The sequence below is a fragment of the Mobula birostris genome, chromosome 28, assembly GCF_030028105.1.
Source record: "Mobula birostris isolate sMobBir1 chromosome 28, sMobBir1.hap1, whole genome shotgun sequence".
Classification (NCBI taxonomy): Eukaryota; Metazoa; Chordata; class Chondrichthyes; order Myliobatiformes; family Myliobatidae; genus Mobula; species Mobula birostris.
Window position 1 is genome coordinate 376490 of NC_092397.1, and position 23534 is coordinate 400023.

At 43.9% G+C, this 23534-nt stretch overlaps 1 protein-coding gene across 3 annotated transcripts in view; it reads right to left on the bottom strand.

The window, feature by feature from the left end:
- Nucleotides 1-23534, bottom strand: part of LOC140188829 (neurexin-1-beta-like) — a 531757-nt gene that overhangs the window by 30290 nt on the left and 477933 nt on the right. The window contains exon 7 of one of the 3 annotated variants that reach the window (XM_072245482.1): nucleotides 7489-7510. The exons of 1 other annotated variant lie outside the window; for it this stretch is intronic. In XM_072245482.1, coding sequence (XP_072101583.1) covers nucleotides 7489-7510 — 22 coding nt within the window. Of the gene's footprint in view, nucleotides 1-7488; nucleotides 7511-17185; nucleotides 17195-23534 lie in introns of all 3 variants that reach the window. One more of the 3 variants, XM_072245483.1, reaches the window with a different exon arrangement.

A 23534-nucleotide genomic window follows, 5' to 3' on the forward strand; every position in this document is an offset into this window, starting at 1 on the left:
TACTGCATCCTTTAAAACCTTCACTCTTTGCAACTCCACCAGTCTTTGTCATCTACACACTTTCTAACCAACCCATCTACATCTTCCCCCAAATCATTTATGTGTATCACAAAACAAGAGGTCCCAATATGAATCCTTGTGGAACACTAATAGCGACAGACTTCCAGTCAAGAGAAGCACCTCTCCACCACCACCTTCTGCCGTCTACAGGGAAGCCAGTTCTATTCCAAACCATCAATACTGTGCGACTTCCCACTCCGGAGAAATATTTCTCTGCATCCAGTCTGTCAATCCTTTTAAGGATCCTGGTTTGGTATTTGTATTGTTATTGGTTTATTATTGTCAAATGTGCCAAGATACAGTGAAAAGCTTGTTCATGTAATTGCACAGTGCAGAGGCAGAATACGGCTAAACAACAACAATGTAGAATAAAGTCTAAACGCTAATGAAAAAGTGCAGGGAAATGAGAAAGTGCAAGATCATAACCAGGTAGATGGTGAGGGTAAGAGTCCATCTTAAAATTGATTATCAAAGTATGTATATGTTACCATGTACTACCTTGAAATTCATTTTCTGGCAGGAATTTATAGGATAGAATTTTAAGAAAAATTATATATAAAGAGATGAAGACGGACACACACCAACACACAGAAGACAGACACATTGAGAACTCCATCGTAAAGGTTAGATGAGAGATCCGTCTGATAGTTCGATGTGGGATAGAAGCTATACTTCAGTCTGAAGAATTCCATAAGAACTCCTCACGTTTTCCTAAACTCTGAGAATATGGGCTTAACCTACTCAATTAAACTAATTTGGTGGGAGGGGGTAGTGAGAACCAGAGTGATAGGGTTGAGGATGGGGCAGTTGGTATACAAGTCAATGCATTGTATTATCAGACTGTGAGAAGGGACAATCAGAAGACAGGGCACAATTGCAGTCAGTGGGATGGGTTGAAGTGTAACACGGGGGCAAAATCGAAAAGGGTGATGAATATAGGACTGAAAGTGTTTTATTTGAATGCATGCAGGATAACTGATCTTGTAGTGCATTTAGGGATTGGTAGGTATGACATTGTGGGCATCACTGAGTCATTGCTGAAAGGAAATCATAGTTGGGACCTTAACATCCAAGGATACACATTGTATTGAAAGGACAGGCAGGTAGGCAGAAGGGATGGGGTAGCTCTGTTGGTAAAAAATAAAATCAATTCCTTAGAAAGAGGTGACATGAGATCAGAAGATATAGAATCCTTGTGGGTAGAGTTAAGAGTTAAGAAACTTCAAGGGTAAAAAGACCCTTATGGGAGATATATACAGAAGTGGCCAGGATATGGAATATAGAAAAAGCATGTAATAAGGATATGTTATGATAGCCATGGGGGATTTAAAAATTCAGGTAGATTGAGAAAATCAGGTTGGTACTTGATCCTAAGAGAGGGGACTTGTGGAATTCCCATGAGATGGCTTTTTAGAACAGGTTGTGGGGATCAGTTACTCTGGATTAGGTGTTGTGTAATGAAGCAGATTTGATTAGAAAGCTTGAGGTAAAGGAACCTCTTAGGAGACAATGATCATAATATGATACAATTCACTATGCTGTTTGTGAGGGAGAAGATAAAGTCAGGTGTATCAGTATTACAATAGACAATAGGTGCTGGAGTAGGCCATTCGGCCCTTCGAGCCAGCACCGCCATTCACTGTGATCGTGGCTGATCATCCACATTCAGTATCCAGTTCCTGCCTTATCCCCATAACCTTTGATTCCGCTATCTTTAAGAGCTCTATACTATCTCTTTCTTGAAAGCATCCAGAGACTTGGCCTCCACTGCCTTCTGGGGCAGAGCATTCCATATATCCTCCACTCTCTGGGTGAAAAAGTTTTTTCTCAACTCCGTTCTAAATGGCCTACCCCTTATTCTTAAACTGTGGCCTCTGGTTTTGGACTCACCCATCAGCGGGAACATGCTTCCTGCCTCCAGTGTGTCCAATCCCTTAATAACCTTATATGTTTCAATCAGATTCCCTCTCATCCTTCTAAATTTCAGTGTATACAAGCCCAGTCGCTCCAATCTTTCGACATATGACAGTCCCGCCATCCCGGGAATTAACCTCGTGAACCTAGTGAACATAGAGTAAAGGAAATTACAGAGGCATGACAAAGGAGTTGGCCAAAGTTGATTGGAAGATAGGGAGATCCTATCACAAGTAGATAGGGTTGTAAAGAAAGCTTTTGTCACATTGGCCTTCATAAATCAAAGTATTGAGTATAGGAGATGAGATGTTATTTTGAAGTACAAGACATTGGTGAGGCCTAATTTGGAGTATCGTGTGCAGTTTTGGTCACCTACCTACAGGAAAAATGTAAACAAGGTTGAACGAGTACAGAGAGAATTTACAAGGGTGTTGCCAGGTCTGGAGGACCTGAGTTATAAGGAAGGATTGAATAGGTTAGGACTGTGTTCCTTAGAACATAGAAGACTGAGAGGAGATTTGATAGAAACATAGAAATTTACAGCACATTACAGGCCCTTCGGCCCACAACGTTGTGCCGACCATGTCACCTACTCTAGAAACTGCTTAGAATTTCTCAACCACATAGCCCTCTATTTTTCTAAGGTCCATGTACCTATCTTTTAAGAGACCCTATTGTATCCACTTCTACCACCTTTTCTGGCAGTGCATTCTACACTCTGTGTGAAAAACTTACCTCTGACATCCCTCTTGTACCTATGTCCAAGCACCTTAAAACTACGCCCCCCTCATGTTAGCCATTTCAGCCCTGGGAAAAAGCTTCTGGCTATCCACGTAATCAATGCCTCTAATCTTCTTATACACCTCTATCAAGTCACTTTTCATCCTCCTTTGTTCCAAGGAAAAAAGGCCAAGTTCACGCAACCTATTCTCATAAGGCATTGCTCTCCAATCCAGGCAACATCCTTGTAAATCTCCTCTGGACTCTCTCTATAGAGATTATGAGAGGTATAGACAGGGTTAATGCAAGCAGGTTTTTTCCACTGAGGTTGGGTGGGACTAAAACCAGAGGTCATGGGTTAAGGGTGAAAGGTGAAAAAATTAAGAGGAACATGAGGGGAAACTTCTTCACTCAGAGGGTGGTGAGAGAGAGGAACGAGCTGCCAGCACAAGTAGTGCCTGCGAGCTCGATTTCACCCTTAACCCATGACCTCTGGTTTTAGTCCCACCCAACTACGCCCCCTCATGTCACATTGAAGAGAAGTTTGGATAGGTACATGGATGGTAGGGGTATGGAGGGCTATGGTCAATGGGAGTAACCACTTTAAATAGTTTTGGCATGGACTAATGGATTGAAGGACCCGTTCTTAAGCTGTACTTCTCTATGACTCTAAGCGAGCACTAACAAGGACGACAGCAGAACAGCGATGGCTGGGATTTCTGGGGCCAACTTGCAAGGCACAAGGTAGATACATTCCAAAGACAAAGGAGAATGCTAAGGAGATATGAGGCAATCGCGGCTGACGAGGAAAGGCAAATACAACATAATACCCAAAGAACAAAATTAGTGGGAAGTTAAGAGGATTGGGAAACTTTTAAAAACCAACAGAAGGGAACTAAAAAGGCCATAAAAATGAAATATTAAGGTAAGCTAGCCAATAATAAAAGAGGTATACAAAAAGATTTTTTTTTCAGATATATTGTATAAAGAGTAAAAGAAAGGTGAGAGTCGATATTGGACCACGCTGGAGAGGTTGTAATGGGGGTCAAAGTAATAGCAGATGAGCTTAATAAGTACTTTGCATCAGTCGTCAGTGGAAGACACTAGCAGTATGTCAGAAATTCGAGAGCGTCAGGCGATGGAAGTGAAAGCAGTTGCTATTACATAGGAGAAGGTGCTTGGGAAGCTCAAAGGTTTGAAAGTAGATCAGTCACCTGGGACAGATGGACTACACTCCAGGTTTCTGAACGAGATAGCTGAAGAGATTGTGGAGGCATGAGGGAAGCAGGGTGAAGGAAATTATAGGCCAATTAACCTGACTTCGGTGGTTGGGAAGATGTTGGAGTCCATTATTAAAGATAAGGTTTCGGGGTACTTGGAGGTGCATGATAAAATAGGCCAAAATCAGCATGGTTTCCTTTTGCCCAGTAGAAGATTGGCTGACTGTCAGGAAGCAAAGAGTGGGAATAAAGAGGGATCTTTTCTGGTTGGATGTCAGTGCCTAGTGGTGTTCCAGGGGTCTATGTTGGGACCATTTCTTTTCACATTATCGGTCAACGATTTGGATCACAGAATCGACAACTTTGTAGCCAAGTTTGCAGATGATACAAAGGTAGATGGAGGGGCAGGTAATGGTCAGGAAGAAGGGAGCAGGCAGAAGTACTTGGACAGTTTGAGAGAATGGGCAAGGAAGTGGCAGATGGGATATAGTGTGGCAAATTGAAACCTGTTGAACATTGAAAGGCCTGGATAGGGTGGATATGGAGAGGATGTTTCCTACAGTGGTTGAGTCAGGAATAGGGGGACAATGAAGGGACATTCATTTAGAACAGAGATGAGGCTAAAGAGTGATGAATTAATTGCCACAGACAGCTGTGCAGGACAAGTTAATTGGACATATTTAAGGAGGAGGTTGATAGGTTCTTGATTAATCAGGGTGTCAAAGGTTACGGGAAGAATGCAGGAGATTGGGGTTGAGAAGGATAATAAATCAGCCAAGATGGAATGGCGGAGCAGACGCGATGGGCCAAGTGGCCTAGTTCTGCTCCTATATCTTATGGTCTTATTACACATTGGGCACATCAAATGTGTTATTAACAAAGCGTGGCAAAGTCACAGTAGCTGAATGGGAGCCCGAATGAGGTGTACAAAGTTGTGAGAATGGATCAGTCAAGAGTAGGAAACATTTCCCCAAAGCAGAGATGTTTACTTATTGAGATACAGCATGGAGCAGCCCCTTCCATTCCTTTGAGCCACACTGCCCAGCAATCCCCCAATTTAATCCTATTAATTATGGGACAACTTACAATGACCAATTGGCCTACTAACCGGTACACTTTGGATAGTGGGAGGAAGTCAGAACACCCAGAGGAAACCCACCCAGTAACGGTGAGAAAGTACAAACTCCTTACAGGCAGCGGTGGGATTTGAACCCGGGTCACCAGTACTGTAAAAGGTTGTGCTAACCACTACACTACTGTGCCATCCCACGGCATTTTAAGACCGGAGCGCATATGATTAAAGTGATGTTTGATCGGCTTTGAGGGGATAAGGGAATTTTTTCAGTGAGGGGCTGGTTGTATTCTGGAATACACTTGCTGAGACAGCAATAGAAGTAATTGAGGCAGGTAGTCTCACAACATCTAAAAAAGTATCTAGGCGAGTATTCGAATTACCAAGGCATAGAAAGTAACTGACCAAATGCTGAATGGAAGTTAGAGGAAGTTAATGAAAACAACCCTTGTATATCCAGACTCTCCTTGAAGGTCCGTGAAAACCAAACAACCAAATTAGTTCAATCCAGATGCAGCATCTTGACCCAAAACATTGACTGTCCATTTTCTCTCACAGGAATGGCCTAACCCACTAAGTTTCTCCAACAAATGAATCTGATCCCTCCGATACAAACTGGAGATCCCACAACATTTTCCCTGTTTCTAGGTCACCTGCTTGTCTCGTCCCACCAAAACCTAATTGAAGGATCAAATAGGCCATTTAATTCTTATGTTATTATACAGTGAGGAACTTAGTTGTAAAATCAGTCCACACAGTAACAACAGTCGAAACAATACTTTGCATCATTAGACTCAGAATTCCAACACCCTGAGGGCACGGAGCAGAGCAGTAAATGAGTGTTAACCCTCTCCTCTCTGTCCTACGACATGTGAACTCCCAGTCCAGTGATATGGCATTGGAGAAGAATTTTTAGGCTTTTTGGCCCATCAAGTCTACTTTCTCAATCACGGCTGACTGATTTTCCATCTCAATCCATTCAATCTTCTGTCTTCACCCCAATAACCTTTGACACCCTTACTAATCAAGAAGCCATCAGCCGTCTGTGGCAATGAATTCCACAGGTTCATTACCCTCTAGCTAAAGAAATTCCTCCTCATCTCTCTTCTAAAGTGACATCCTTTTACACTTGACCAGTGCCAGCTGGTCCTAGACTCTCCCACTGCCTCGACTTCCTAACCGCAAGACCACAACCTGTGTGCATTGGTGATAACATCTCCTCCTCGCTGACAATCAACACTGGTGCACCTCGGGGGTGTGTGCTTAGCCCACTGCTCTACTCTCTGTATACCCATGACTGTGTGGCTAGGCATAGCTCAAACACCATCTATAGATTTGCTGACGATACAACCATCGTTGGTAGAATCTCAGGTGGTGACGAGAGGGCGTACAGGAGTGAGATATGCCAACTAGTGGAGTGGTGCCGCAGCAACAACCTGGCACTCAACGTCAGCAAAATGAAAGAGCTGATTTTGGACTTCAGGAAGGGTAAGACGAAGGACACATACCAATCCTCATAGAGGGATCAGAAGTGGAGAGAGTGAGCAGCTTCAAGTTCCTGGTTGTCAAGATCTCTGAGGATCTAACCTGGTCCCAACATATTGATGCAGTTATAAAGAAGATAAAACAGCGGCTATACTTTATTAGGAGTTTGAAGAGATTTGGCACGTCAACAAATACACTCAAAAACTTCTATAATTGTACCGTGGAGAGCATTCTGACAAGCTGCATCACTGTCTGGTATGGGGGGGGGGGCGGCTACTGCTCAGGACTGAAAGAAGCTGCAGAAAGTTGTAAATCTAGTCAGCTCCATCCTGGGCACTAGCCTACAAAGCACCCAGGATATCTTTAGGGAGCGGCGTCTCAGAAAGGCAGGGTCCATTATTAAGGACCTCCAGCACCCAGGGCATGCCCTTTTCTCACTGTTACCATCAGGTAGGAGACACAGAAGCCTGAAGGCACACACTCAGTGATTCAGGAACAGCTTCTTCCCCTCTGCCATCCGATTCCTAAATGGACATTGAACCCTTGGACACTACCTCACTTTTTTTAAAAATTACAGTATTTCTGTTTCTGCAGGTTTTTAAAAATCTATTCAATATATGGAATTGATTTACTTGTTTATTTATTTTTTTTTAAATGTTTTTTTTTTCTCTACTGGATTATGTATTGCATTGAACTGCTGCTAAGTTAACACATTTCATGTCACATACTGGTGATAATAAACCTGATTCTGATTCTGAAAACCTGCTCTCCAAATCAACCCTAGCATCATAAGACATAGGAGCAATATTTGGGGTTAGGGTGTTTTTTCTTCTCTCCTCAGATGCTCAATACTTACAGCACTTCCTGTTTTCTTTCAGATTTTCAGCATCTGCATGTTGTCAGCATTTAGAATCACAGCACAGAAGCATAAAGGTCAGGTTTTCGCTTTGCAGCGCCGGTGATTGGGGTTCAATTCCCACCGCTGTCTGTAGAGCCTTTGTACGTTCTCCCCGTGACCGCGTGGGTTTCCTGATTTCTCCTGTTTTCTCCCACATTCAAAGACATATGGGCTTGGGTTAGGGTTAGGAAATTGCGAGCATGCGATGTTGATGCTGGAAGCATGGAGACACTTCCAAGCACTAACGTCACATGCGATTTGGCGCAAACGACGCATGTGACAAATAAAGATAATCTTAAATCTTCAGACCAATAATTTCATTGGCTGCAGATATCAAGTATTAGCCTGTAGGGTTTGGAAAACATTCCAGCGGTACGACTTCCACAATACAAGTTCGTATCAAAGGGTGCACCACATGGGTAAGGCCTCCACTTAGATTTACCATGCCGTCCAATCGAGAAATCTTTTGAAAAGATCAATATTCATGGTGCTGTTATTAAACTACCTAAGACAGCAGCTGATATTAAATGGAAACCATTGAATTACATGCTGGGAGCTCAGAATTATTACATTACACAGACAGTTTTATTAGATTTGTGGCTGGGATACACTACACTAGGGCTTTATTACTTTTGTGATTGAGAACTTTATTAAATTGGCTTAGAAATCTTTGTTACATGGTTGAATATGAACATTGGATATAATAGCTGATGATAAATGGTTCAACAGAGCTGGAACACTGGCTTCGGAGGTTCTCAACGTGACAGCAGTGGGTTGAAAGCATATGGAAAGACAGGGATTTAGAGAGCAGTGCGTACTGAGCTCACAGTGGTGCAGCCAGACCCCTCAACTTTTTCTTGGCTCCCTCCTTTGCAACTCATCCGTGTATCTCTCAGAAAATTATCAATGCCTGTCTTTATGTACATTCAGTGAGCAGAGTAGGAAGTTCCAAAGGCCCGCACTCTGCGAACGAAGAGATGTCTCCTCCTGTCTGTCCCAAAAGGTCAACTCTCCAACCTGAGACTGTGGCCCAGAACAAAGGGAAAAGAGTCTCTCAGAATCTCTCAATCATCTCCCATATTGTTCCTCTCAGGTCGGGAGGCTCTTTCTACCCAACAGATAATTTAAAGAATTCTTCTTCCTCCTTTACTTGTTAATCGATTTATTGAGATGCAGCGCAGAATAGGATCTTCCAATCCTTTGAGCCACACCACCCAGCAATCCCCCAATTTAATCCTAGCCTAATCATGGGGCAGTGGGCACATGGCCATGTGGTTAAGGCATTGGACTAGCTACCTGAAGGTTGTGAGTTCGAGATCCAGCCGAGGGAACGTGTTGTGTCCTTGAGCTAGGCACTTAATCACACATTGCTCTGCGACGACACCGGTGCCAAGCTGTATGGGTCCTAATGCCCTTCCCTTGGACAACATTAGTGTCATGGAGAGGGGAGACTTGCAGCATGGGCAACTGCTGGTCTTCCATACAACCTTGCCCAGGCCTGCGCCCTGGAGAGTGAAGACTTTCCAGGCGCAGATCTATGGTCTCGCAAGACTAAAGGATGCCTTTATTTATTTAATCATGGGACAATTTACAAAGCCCAATTAACCTACCAATTGGTACATCTTTGGACTGTGGGAGGAAACCTGAGCACCCGGGGGAAACCCACACAGTCACGGGGACAACGTACAAACAATGGCAGGAAATGTACCTGGGCTGCTGGCACTGTGAAGCATTGTGCTAACCATTACGCAACAACACCGCCCCGACAGGAGGGAGTCCCAGGATTCAAACCTGGCAACGACGCCAGACCAGCGATATATCTCCTAGTGGGGTCCTAGGATAGGGGCCACACTTGGATTTGCCTGAGTGAAAAGCTCTCTCGTGGTGGAAAGGATGAGCTTTCGATTGGCAGATGGGGTCTGTCAGATATAAGACCTTGCAAAGTTACCGTCAGACAGGCAAGTGGAGAGTGCTCTCTCACCTTTCCTAAGGACTTTGCAGATCGTGGAAAGGCCTTGGGGTGTTGGGAGGTGAACTGCATACTGCCATGGGCTACTTCCTTGCTGAGGATCGCTGAATGGATATTAAAAGCTGGTCAGTACATATTTTACAATTTACAAGTCCTTAGGTAACATTGTGTCTGTTATTCAGTGCACTTTGCACATTATTTGACATGTACACGTGCAGTTCTGCAGGTTACATATCAGCCGGCACTGTGTACAGTATATACATGCCAATGGGTAACTATGTCCTCTCCTTAATGCGACCATCGAGGAGGAGGTACAGGAACCTGAAGGTCCACATTCAGTGTCTTAGGAACAGATTTTTCCCCTCTGCTGTCAGATTTCTGAATGGACAAGGCACCCGTGTACACTACCTCGAAATTTATTTTTGCTCTCTTTTAGCACTACTTAATTTAAAATTTCATATACATTTCTTATTGTAATTTAGGAATCCTGATGAAGGGCCTCAGCCTGAAACGTTGACTGTACTCTTTTCTATAGATGGTACCTGGCCTGCTGGATTCCTCCAGACAATTTGTGTGTGTTGCTTGGATTTCCAACATCTGCAAATTTTCTCTTGTTTGTGACTGGTCACGGGGTGAATGTACAAACTCCTTAAAGGCAGGTGGTGACAATTGAACCTGGGTTGCCTGTACTGTAAACACCGTGCTAATCCCTATGCCACCATACCGCCCAGATAATCAAAAGGAAATATTTTACAATGGATATTACAATGTAATGGATTGATTATGAATAAGATGCTCTATGTGTATCCTGTATCACAGGGAATATGGATTTAACATGGAGGTTATATCATATCACACAATGGAAACAGGCCTAAAGTTTGTCACCGTATTCATCATCAAACGCCCAATTTATACCAGTCCTACAATCATCTCATTTCTTCCTTTCCACATTACTAACCTTTCTCTCCTGATCTGACCACTCACCTGCATGTTAGCGGCAATTCACAGTGGTCAGTAAACCAACCGACCAACATGACCTGGCAATGTGGGAGGTAATGGGAGAACCCCTGATAATCCTACACGGTCACAGGGAGAAGGTGCTATCTGGTTTGATAGGGCTGTGAGACTGTGCCAAGGGGACTCAGTGTGGTGGGTATTAAATAATGAAATAGATACTGTGTGTGTGGGCACGTGGCCAAGTGGTTAAGGCATCGGTCTAGTGACCTGAAGGTCGTGAGTTCGAGCCCCAGCCGAGGCAGCGTGTTGTGTCCTTGAGCAAGGCACTTAATCACACATTGCTCTGCGACGACACTGGTGCCAAGCTGTATGGGTCCTAATGCCCTTCCCTTGGACAACATTGGTGGCGTGGAGAGGGGAGACTTGCAGCATGGGCAACTGCTGGTCCATACAACCTTGCCCAGGCCTGCGCCCTGGAGAGTGAAGACTTTCCAGGCGCAGATCCATGGTCTCGCAAGACTAACGGATGCCTTTAGATACTGTGTGTTTTACATAATCAAATATGTTATAAATATAGTGGATTCTATAATTGGACCATCGGTTAAAGTGGGCAGCTGCTTATTTGGGACAACTCTTAAAGAACAAAAAAAAATCAAGAAAATAACCAGAATTTCCTCTGTTTATTTGGGACTTTATGTCGTTTAATTGGGGCAGGAGACTGTCACTGAACAGTTTGTAACTAGTGACAATCGTGTGCACTGTTAGACAGTGCACCATGTTTAGAACAAACAGTTTTTAAATAGCATCACCTTGTGTGCTTGTGTTATGTTGGGCCAATGCCAAGTTAAAAAGCAGTGATTTTTGACACTGCTTCATGCAGGAAGGCAATGAAGACAGTCCATTATCTACACTAGGTGTCTGCAGTAATTTTGTTCATTTACAGTCAATCAAAAGAACATGGGGGCGTACACTGGAAGAATTCCTTCGTCTATTATTAACTAGTAGGAATTAATACACAGTTATATAGTACTGTAGTAATATTAGTGGTGTTCTAATGTTTTCTATATTTTATTTAAATACATAATTTGTTAGTCAGTTTAACAGTAGTTTGTCTTTTTTAAAACTATTTCCATGAAACTTCAGCTAATTGGGGCAGCCGCTCAATTGGAGCAAGAGGAACTGGTCCCGATGTATATATACATACATGCACACACACTGTGTATAAAATCAGCTATCACCAAGTATGCAGGCAAATTTAAATGTGTATACTGTGTAATAAAGGAGAGTATTATTTTCCGGGTGCTCCAGATTTCTCTCATAGTCCAAAGGTGTCCTGGGTAAGGTAATAGGTGATTGTAAATTGTTCTGTGATTAGGTTAGGGCTGACTGGGTTTAGAAACATAGGAATATAGAAAACCTACAGCACAATACAGGCCCTTCGGCCCGCAAAGTTGTGCTGAACATGTCCCTACCTTAGAAATTACTAGGTTTACCCATGGCCCTCTATTTTTCTAAGCTCCATGTACCTATCCAAAAGTTTCTTAAAAGATCCTATCGTATCCGCCTCCACCACCGTCGCCGGCAGCCCGTTCCACGCACTCACCACTCTCTGTGTGAAAAACTTTCCCCTGACATCTCCTCTGTACCTACTCCCCAGCACCTTAAACCTGTGTCCTCTTGTGGCAACCATTTCAGCTCTGGTTTGTCACTGTGGCTCAAAAGGTCGATATGGCCTACCCCGTGCTGTTTCGCTAGATAAATAATCTAATTCAGGAGGCTTGGGAATTATTTTTTTAAATTAAGCCTTACCACATGCATTGTAAATATCTAAATGGACAGTAAACTCATGAACACTACCTCACTACTTTTCTATTTTTTTTTCAACGACTTATTTAATTACTTAATAGACATATACTGTATATACTTACAGTACGCAAACACGAGGAAATGTGCAGATGCTGGAAATTCAAGCAACACGCACAAAATGCTGGTGGAACACAGCAGGCCAGGCAGCATCTATAGGAAGAAAGAAGTACAGTTGACGTTTCGGGCGGAGACCCTTCGTCAGGACAAATGGTGTCGGTCCGAAACGTCGACTGTACTTCTTCCTATAGATGCTGCCTGGCCTGCTGCGTTCCACCAGCATTTTGTGTGTATACTTATAGTAATTCAGTTTTGTCTCTATATTTATCATGTATTTCATTGTATTGATGCCATAAAGTTAGCAAATTTCATGACGTGTGATGATATTAAACCTCATTCTGATTCTTCACAGACTGAAGTAGCACTGCAATCTCGTTGCCCTGAGCAATGACAATAAAGTTCTATTCTATTCTATCCAAAGCAGCTTGGTCCTTGCATATCGTATAACATTCTAGGTTAGTGTCGTGTGAACTGTACAAAGTCAAGCAATGATGCATTGTAAGACGTAACAAGACAATGTATTTCTCTCTGAAGGAGGTGGTCCAAGGCGTAATTGTGTACAATTTCAGGAAGTGCTGATAAACTTTTATTGAAGATTGATCTGGACAGAACATGGAGTTCAATTCTAGTCATGACAGGAGAATGAAAAGAATCAAAGGTATCGAGAACTCAATACCTGACAGGCTGGTTTGATCCGAGTTTTCTAAAGGGAGCTCAGTCGTTACTTGGAGGAAGCAAACATGCAGGAGTACAGGGAGAGAAAGCAAAGATGCCCCCATAAAAGCCAATACAAGAGTGAAGGCCAGCCGACCCTTTGTACTGCTAAATCTCTGTGAGCCTGCGATTCTCAGAAATGAAAGGGTCTGGTAATACAGTACAGTAACTAGTTCTGCCCAGACTTCAAACAGTGAAGACTTGTCCCAGTATGTCATGTGGTTGAGTTTTACATAAAATAGATACGATGCTTTGGTTATCTGTAAGTGAGGAGACAGTATTGCATTTCTTGTAGACGATGGTAAAAACAAGCTCATAATAAAGAGCTGGGCACATTCAGGGAACATAGGAGAATCAGACTTCCCTTGTACACCCGACAGAACTACTGCCTCATAATCCCAACCCTCGGCACTGTCTGAGTGTGAAGTTTGCATGTTCTCCCTGTGACTGTGTGGCTTTCCCCTGGATGCTGTGGTATCCTCTCACATCCCACTGATGAGTTAATTGGCCAATGTGATGGTGAGGGCTAGAATGTGGAATTGGTGGGAATGTGGGGAGAACAGTGTAGGATCTGTGTAATATAAATTATTCACTGTTAGTAAATGCAATGTGGGAACCCTGATGGCAGTTATATACAGGCATCCCAACAGTGGCTGGGATGTGGACTACAGATTACAATAGGAAACAGAAAAGGCATGTCAAAAGGACAATATTATGATAGTCATGGGAGATTTTAAAACACAGGTCGATTGGGAAAATCCAGCTGGTAAAAGATTGCAAGAAAGTGAGTTTGTTGAATGCCTACAAGATGGCTTTTTAGAGCAGTGTGTCACTGAGCCTACCAGGGACTATGTAATGAATGGGAGGTGATTAGGGAGCTTAAGGTAAAAGAACCTTTAGGAGGCAGCGGTTATAGTATGATTGAGTTCAACTTGAAATTTGATAGAGAGAAAGTAAGGTCTGACATAGCAGTATTTCAGTGGAGTAAAGGAATTTACAGTGGTATAAGAGCGGAATTGGCCAAAGTAGCTAAAGGAAATTAAAGGCTTAATTAAATTAAAGGCTAAAGGAAATTACAGTGGTATGAGGGAGGAATTGGCCAGCAGAAGTGGTTGAGGCAGGTTCGATGTTGTCGTTTAAAGTTAAATTGGACAGCTATATGGACAGGAAAGGAATGGAGGGTTATGGGCCGAGTGCAGGTCGGTGGGACTAGGTGAGAGTAAGAGTTTGGCACGGACTAGAAGGGCAGAGATGGCCTGTTTCCATGTCGTAATTGTTATACGGTTATATAAATTGGAAGGAGATGCTGACAGGAATGACAGCAGAGTAGCAATGGCGTGAGTTTTTGGGAAAAATGGAGGAAGGTACAGATAGATGTATTCCAAGAAGAAAAAAAAAACTCAACTCAACTGGTAAAATACTACAACCATGGCTGACAAGGGAAGTCAAAGCTATTGTAAAAGCAAAAGAGAGGCCAGACAACAAAGCAAAAATTAGCGGGAAGATAGAGGATTGGGAAGCTTTTAAAACCTACAGAGAGCAACTAAAAGAATCATTAGGGGGGAAAAGATGAAATACAAAAGCAAACTTTCAAACAATATCAAAGTGGATAGTAAAAAGTTTTTCAGATATGTAAAAAAATACAGAGATGAGCGTGGATATAGGACCGCTAGAAAACGGGGTCAGAAAAATAATAATGGGGGGACAAGGAGATGAAAGATGAATTTAATGAGTATTTTGCGTCAGTTTTCACTGTTGAAGACACTAGCAGTATGCCAGATGCTGAAGGGTGTGAGGGAAGAGAAGTGAGTCCAGTTACCATTACAAGGGAGAAGGTGCTCAAAAAGCTGAAAGACCTACATAAGTCACCTGGACGAGATGAACTGCACCCTAGGTTTCTGAAAGAGGTAGCCGCAGAGATTGTGGAGACATTAGTAATGGTCTTTCAAAAATTGTCGGATGCTGGCATGGTGCCAGAGGACTGGAAAATTGCAAATGTCACTCCACTCTTCAAGAAAGGAGGAAGTCAGCAGAAAGGAAATTATACACCAGTTAGCCTGACCTCAGTGGTTAGGAAGATGTTGTAGTCAATTGTTAAGGATGAGGTTATGGAGTACTTGGTGACACAGGACAAGACAGGACAAAGTCAACATAATTTCCTTAAGCGAAAATCTAGCCTTATGAACATGTGGGAATTCTTTGAGGAGTTTACAAGTAGGATAGATAAAGGGAATAGAGTGGATGTTGTATATTTGGTCGTTCAGAAGGCCTTTGACAAGGTGCCACACATGAGGCTGCTTAACAAATTAAAAGCCTACGAGGAGTGATTGATAAGTTTGTGGCCTAATGTAGAAGGAGTCAATTTTAAAAAACCTAGCACATTTATTTTTCAACACAGTCCCCTCCTACATTTACACACTTAGTCCAGCGGCCATGGAGCATACGGATCTTGGACCTCCAGAAAGTGTCCACAGCAGGGGTGACTGATAAGTTTGTGGCCTAAGGTAGAAGGAGATGAGTTATACAGTTCTCGTTGCAAGCACATGCAGTTCAGCTCTTTGAGTGATTATGCAGAAAGTTTGAAGTTAATAACTCATGTTAATAACTCAGCAGGGGTGATTGATAAGTTTGTGGCTCACGGTAGAAGGAGATGAGTCATTACAGGAAAGTTACTAACATGGTTAGAGCATTAGCTAATTGGTAGGAGAGACTGAGTGGGAATAAAAGGATCTTTTTCTGGTTGGCTGCCTGTTGGTGTTCCGCAGGGGCTGGTTGTTGGAACCACTTCTTTTAAGCGCTGTATATCAATGATTTAGATGATGGAATAGATGGCTTTGTTGCCAGGTTTGCAGATGATACCAAGATTGGTGGAGGGGCAGGTAGTGTTGAGGAAACAGGTAGGCTGCAGAAGGATTTAGACAGATTAGGAGAATTGGCAAGAAAGTGTACAATGTTGGAAAATGCATGGTCATGTACTTTGGTAGTAGAAATATATGTGCAGACTATTTTCTAAATGGAAGAAAATGCAAAAAACGGAGATGCAAAGGGACTTGGGAGTCCTTGTGCAGAAATGCCTGAAGGTTAATCTGCAGGTAGAGTTAGTAGTGAGGAAGGCAAATGCCACGTTAGCATTCATTTCAATAGTCCAGAATACAAGAGCAGGGATGTGATGCTGAGGCTTTATAAGGTACTGGTGAGGTACTTGAGTATTGTGAACAGTTTTGGTCCCCTCATCTTAGAAGAGGTGTGCTGGCATTGGAGAGGGTCCAGAGGAGGTTCACAAGGATGATTCTGGGAATGAAAGGGTTATCATACGAGGAACGTTTGATGGCTCTGGGTTTGTATTTGTTTGAACTTAGAAGTGTGTGTCGGGGGGTAATCTCATTGAAACCTTTCGAATGTTGAAAGGCCTAGACAGAGTAGATGTTTCCCATGGTGGGGGAGTCTAGGACAAGAGGACACAGCCTCAGGATAGAGGGGCGTCCATTTAAGACAGAGATGCGGAGAAATTTCTTTAGCCAGAGGGTGGTGAATTTGTTACCACAGGCAGTTAAGGAGACCAGGTCGTTGTGTGTATTTAAGGCAGAGATTGATGGGTTTTTGATTGGATACGGCATCAAAGGTTACGCAGAGAAGGCCGGGGAGTGGGGCTGAGGAGGGGAGAGGAGGGGAGAAAAAGGATCAGCCATGATTGAATGGCGGAGCAGACTTGATGGGCCAAATGGCCTAATTCTGCTCCTATGCCTTATGGATTAGTGTAAATAGGATACATGTAGTATAAATTATTCACTGTTAGTGATTACCATGTAGGGTTGGTTTAAATAGGGAGGTGATGGTCAGCATAGATTTGATGGGCTGAAGGGCTGACTCTCTCTGTGACTTTAAAGCAATGTTGATACAGTCTATAATATTCAACGCTTACTTAATCCTGTTGTTATGTTGGGACTGTATTTTACTCTGCAGTACTGTGTATGAGGTATGATGTTTTAGTCGTGTGGGTATTACACAGTTTGAGCTATGCATACAAACTCAGTACAGTGTCTATTATACAAATAGAATTCATTCCTGTGTATATTAAATAAAAATCAGGGTTGTGTACACATATAAGAGTAGCGTGTTAAGGCCGAAAATATACATTACTGTGCATATTGATATTTTCCTTAAGGTTGTTATAGCTGGTGGTGGTAACAGGGACAAGCTCCCACTACCTATTAAATGCTCAATGGTGTGTGCCTCATATAGCCTCTGACAACCAAGTCCAGCTCCTGGCCTTCAGATGCAGCCCAGTGGAACCATTTCTACTGATAGGAGAAGGGGCAAAGGCGGGTTACTGGCACCTTAGAAACCATTCACTTCATGCAGATGGGGCTCATTGGCCATGGTTGGCAGCTCATCAAGGAGAAGGAAAACTCTGATCTCAAACCTCCGCTGCCTTGTGGCTATACTCACTCATGGGGAAGGCTTCGGGAGTAAAGCCTGAGGAAAAACCCTCTGTCCCAGGATACTGATGGACCTTTACCACTGTACCATTGAGAGCATACTCACCAACTGCATCTCAGTGTGGTATGGAAATTGTCCCGTATCGGACCGCAAAGCACTCCAGCGTGTGGTGAAAACTGCCCAGCGGATTATCGGCACCCAATTGCCCACCATTGAGACCATCTACTGTAAACGCTGCCTGGGCAGGGCGAAAAGCATTATCAGGGATGCAACTCACCCTAACCATGGACTTTTTTCCTCTCCTCCCATCTGGTAGGTCCTACAGGAGCCTCCGCTCCCGCACCAGCAGGCACAGGAAGAGCTTCTTCTCTGAGGCTGTGACACTGCTGAACCTCACATCACAGCGCTAAGCAGTATTGCACCCGTATTGTACTGTCTCAGTACTTTTATATTTGTGTGCTGTAGCACTTTTTTTATTCAGTTATTTTGTAAATAATACTACTCCTTTGCACTTCTGGTCAGATGCTAAATGCATTTCATTGGCTTTGTATCTGTACTTGGCACAATGACAATAAAGTTGAATCTAATCTAATCTAATCTAAGGCAGTCCGACAGTGAGTTCGATGCTGACTGGCAACTCCTGCGATGCTGCTATATTGGGTTCATCAGATGCGTGGAGGGAGGGGACACAATTTGCTCTCCTTATCGTACTGCCCAAACTTGCATATCTAGACATCTAGGGCACAATATCCAGGGTCAGCTCTGACCAACGGAGGGACTCACTCACTGATATTGTTTATATAATACAGAATGAATATGTGTTTATATAATACAGAATGAATGTGTGTTTATATAATACAGAATGAATGTGTGTGTGTGTGTGTGTGTGTGTGTATGCATATTGTGTAACATCATGACAGTAACCGTGCTTGGACAAGTGTGGTTTGCCTCACGTATGGTTCAGTGTGTATCGACGTGTTGGTCTAGATGCTACATCTGTGTGAAAGGCCACGCCTGTGTGTACATCGTGACATGATGTGTGAGTATCTGTGTGACAGTTGTATATTATTTGAATGTTTGCATTTCTGTTGGTTCACTATTGTTATGTGAGCTTACATATATACATCTTTGTATGTGTGCATGTGTGTTCTCACGTGACACCAACGTTTCAGCGCAGCAGTCGACAGAGCACATCTGGGTAAGACAGAGTTTGCACTGTACCAGACAGGCATCGGTTTACAAACGGGACATCAGTAGGTGACACCCAGCTTCCCGGAGTAATCCCTGCTTTAGCATTGATCAGGAAAGGTGAAGGGGTCCTCCAGCAGAGCATTGACAGACGGGAAAAGACACAAATGTCTGGTAAAGGGTTCAGGTCTATTCTATCCCCATGGTTTAGAACACTGCAGAACAGAGGGGTAGGATGCAGAAATATATCAAAATAACAATACATAAAATAATAGATATCTAATATAAAACTGGTGTGTAATTCAATCGAAAACTACAGCCCTGAAACCAAATTAGAGAATCTACTGAGGGTACAGTGTTGGTGGAGCTGTTTGGAAAAACGCATTGAAAAGTAGGGTAGTGGACAAGTGGGGCTGAGTCTTAGAGAAACAGTGCACAGAAACAGATGACAGGAAAACTGTACTCCATTAAGGCACAAAACAAAATCCAAGAGAAGTGGTGCTTGCAGGGCTACCGGCAGAAACTAAAGAGAGCTGTAACTTCAAGTAAGAAATTTATAACATGTGCTTGAGGATTTTAAACATTTCAGAATTCAGCAAGGAAATGGACAGAGAAAGGAAGGATACCGACATGAAGCTAAAAATAAAACTGAAGAGCCTGTGTATGGATATAGAAAGGGAAAAGTGGTTCAGGACAGGGGATCTTGAAAAGAGGGTTTTAAAAACGGTGTTCCCTACAGTGAGCGATGGGAAAACTCATGAGGAAATTAGTTGGTTGGTTAACAGGTCAGCACAACATCATGGCCTGTACTGTAATGTTCAATTTTCCCACAAGATGGCGCCAGTGACTAGCGGCGACATCCGGCAGACCGCTCAAGAAACAACTACTCTTTTAAATATATTTCTTCTCTCGAAATGTGATCGATTGCAGCCTGTAATTTCCATTTTAAGTCTGTATTTTTTAGCTGACTAAACCATCTGGCGCTTTTGTGATCCCCTGGGGGTTTCGGCGATGTTGACAGCGGCGTGCGCATGGGCGGCAATCTAATGGCAGAACGCGCACACGTGGTCAGCTCCATTACTATACAGCCATTAAAGCATCGAGCAAGATTAACATTGAGGAGGATGAGAGTGCAAAATGAATGGCTGTCTGCCTGCGTTTGGCTGGTCTCCCTCTCGCTGCATCTGGTGGGTGCAGGAGTCTCGGGTCCCACTCTGCAAAGCCGGATCACCCCGGCTTCGGTCGCAGCCTCATTTACAGGGGTCGCTGCGGTTCTCCCCACTGAACGCACTCCACAGCTGTCGACTCACTTTCGGGGACACGTTTTTGTTTACTGTTTTTTTTTCTCTATTTGTTCGACTTGAGTGAGCATAGAACTGGCTCTCCGGCTGTGGCCTGCAAGCATCAACACGGCTCTCAACTGACTGACTCAGTGGAAGTGGCTCTTGAACCATTTCGGGGACCCTGCCATTCAAAGTCTGCGTGTTATTTGCTCACATTTTACTGTTTGCGCTATTTGTTCTTTCTTTCTGCGAGCCGGGTGTTTGCTGGTCTTGTGGGATTTTTCTTTAAATGGGTTCTATGGTTCTTTGTTTTGTGGACAAACCTCATGCTTGTATACTGTATACATATCTTGATAATGAATGTCGCTCGAAACTTTGCTGTATAAAATGAGAAGGGCTTGAGGAAATATCGGATGAAATGAAGTAATTCTTCACTGGAAAAGGCACACAAAGTCTTGCCAGAAATACCAGAGAACTAAGGGTTATGGACCGAGGGTTTGAGCAATGATGAAGCACCAAAGGGAATCAGTTTCAGAGGGCTATGCAGTTATTGAAAAAAACACAAGTGGACGTTAAAAAGTGATTAATCCCAAGAACCCACTGTTCTACACTCCAGAGCTCTGAAAGGGGTGTTGACCAAGATAGTGAACACTTGGTTTGTCATCTTGCCAAATTCCATAGAGTACATTCAGGAGTTGTTTCTGTGCATGGGAGAAGAGCAAATGTGAGCCACTGTTTAAGGGACGAGAAGAAAAACAAAGGGAAACTACTGACCTCTTTGTCTAATGTCAGTGACGGGGAAATTGTTGGAATCTGCCTGGAAGCACGTAATAGTGAAATATTCTACAGAGAACAATAAAACTGAACCGAAGTGCTTGGGTTTATCAAACAGTATTGACTAATCTCCTCAAGTTGTCAACTTGCAGGATAGATAAGGGTGGGCCAGTCAATGTGGTGTATTTGGATTTCCAGAGAGTGTCCACTAAGATCCCACGCTGGAGGCAGGTTCAGGGTCACAAACATGAGAAAATCTGCTGATACCGGAAAGCCAGAGCAATGCGCACAAAATGCTGGGGGAGCTCAGCAGGTCAGGACGCAATTATGGGAAAGAGTGACGAGTTGACGTTTCAGGCCGAGACCGTTCATCAGGAACGGAAAGGAAGGGGGAAGAAATCAGGGTGAGAAGGCAGGGGAGGGGAGGAAGGAGTACATGGTGGTAGGTGATAGGTGAGACCAAGAGGAGGGGAGAGGGTGAAGGAAAAAGCTGATTGGTGAGAGAGATAAAGAGCTGCAGAAGAGAGAATCTGATAGGAGAGGACAGAAGAGACTGGAAGAAAGGAGAAGCACTGGGGGGGGGGTGATGGAGGCAAGGAGATAAGGTGAGAGAAGGAATCAGGAATGGGGAATGGTGAAGGAGGAGCGAGACGATCACCAGACAATTGAGAAATCGATGTTCATGCCATCAGGTTAGAGGCTACCCAGACAGAGTACAAGGTGTCGCTCCTCCAGCCTGAGTGCGGCCTCAGCATGGCAGTTGACTCGAAACAGCTGAGGACCCCAGGTTACACTGCTGATGATTAATTGTGCAGGGCACACCAGTAGAGTGGATAGGGGAGAACCAGTGGATGTGGTATATTTGGATTTTCAGAAGGCTTTTGACAAGGTCCCACACAGGAGATTAGTGTGCAAACTTAAAGCACACGGTATTGGGGGTAAGGTATTGGTGTGGGTGGAGAGTTGGTTAGCAGACAGGAAGCAAAGAGTTGGAATAAACGGGACCTTTTCAGAATGGCAGGCGGTGTCTAGTGGGGTACCGCAAGGCTCAGTGCTGGGACCCCAGTTGTTTACAATATATATTAATGACTTGGATGAGGGAATTAAATGCAGCATCTCCAAGTTTGCGGATGACACGAAGCTGGGCGGCAGTGTTAGTTGTGAGGAGGATGCTAAGAGGATGCAGGGTGACGTGGATAGGTTGGGTGAGTGGGCAAATTCATGGCAGATGCAATTTAATGTGGATAAATGTGAAGTTATCCACTTTGGTGGCAAAAATAGGAAAACAGATTATTATCTGAATGGTGGCCGATTAGGAAAAGGGGAGGTGCAACGTGACCTGGGTGTCATTATACACCAGTCATTGAAAGTGGGCATGCAGGTACAGCAGGCGGTGAAAAAGGCGAATGGTATGCTGGCATTTATAGCGAGAGGATTTGAGTACAGGAGCAGGGAGGTACTACTGCAGTTATACAAGGCCTTGGTGAGACCGCACCTGGAGTATTGTGTGCAGTTTTGGTCCCCTAATCTGAGAAAAGACATCCTTGCCATAGAGGGAGTACAGAGAAGGTTCACCAGATTGATTCCTGGGATGGCAGGACCTTCATATGAAGAAAGACTGGATGAACTGGGCTTGTACTCGTTGGAATTTAGAAGATTGAGGGGGGGATCTGATTGAAATGTATAAGATCCTAAAGGGATTGGACAGGCTAGATGCAGGAAGATTGTTCCTGATGTTGGGGAAGTCCAGAACGAGGGGTCACAGTTTGAGGATAGAGGGGAAGCCTTTTAGGACCGAGATTAGGAAAAACTTCTTCACACAGAGAGTGGTGAATCTGTGGAATTCTCTGCCACAGGAAACAGTTGAGGCCAGTTCATTGGCTATATTTAAGAGGGAGTTAGATATGGCCCTTGTGGCTACGGGGGTCAGGGGGTATGGAGGGAAGGCTGGTACAGGGTTCTGAGTTGGATGATCAGCCATGATCATAATAAATGGCGGTGCAGGCTCGAAGGGCCGAATGGTCTACTCCTGCACCTATTTTCTATGTTTCTATGTTTCTATGTTTTATAAAGCCAAGTAATGTTGGACCAGTTGAATGAAATGTATTGGCCAAATCCAATTGATAGGGCCAAGTGATACTGAATCTTATGTAACCAGATCTAGAAACACAAGAGAGTTAATTTTCCCACTGCCCACATAACTACATCCTAATCCTACCCCTAACTCTAAAGCTAACGCTGGCCCTCACACTCCCACAAACGCTGGCTTGTACACCCCCACACCTGAGCATTCATTCCCTACAATACATCCCCCCCGCCCCCTGGCCCCACACCATAAGCAATAACACAATCATCTTAGCACATTCATCACCATACGGAGGAGGAAGATTCCAATAAGTGTTGGACCTGGTTAATGAAGGTGTGGGCCAGATCAAGGTAGGTTGCGTGACACTGAACCTCAAGTAATGAGATCAGGAAGCACAAGGAGGATGATTTTCCCGCTGCCCACACAATCACAATCACGGACTGACATGTCGGAATGTGAATGGGAAGTAGAATTGAAATGGGCGGTGACCTGGAGGTCCCACCTTTTCTGGTGGACGGAGCGGAGTTGCTCGGTGAAGCGGTCTCCCAACCTACGTCAGGCCTCACCGATATACGGGTAGCCACACCGGGAACACTGGGTACAATGGATGACCTCAACGGATTCACAGCTGACATGTCGCCTCACCCGGAAGGGCCCTTTGGGGCCCTGAACGCTGGTGAGGGAGGAGATGCAGAAGCAGGTGTGGCAGTTATTCCGCTTGCAAGGATAAGTACTGGAAGGGAGATTGGCGGGGAGGGATGAGTGGGCAAGGGAGTCGATCCCTGTGCAAAGTGAGGGCGAGGAAAAGATGTGCTTGCTGGTGGGATCCTC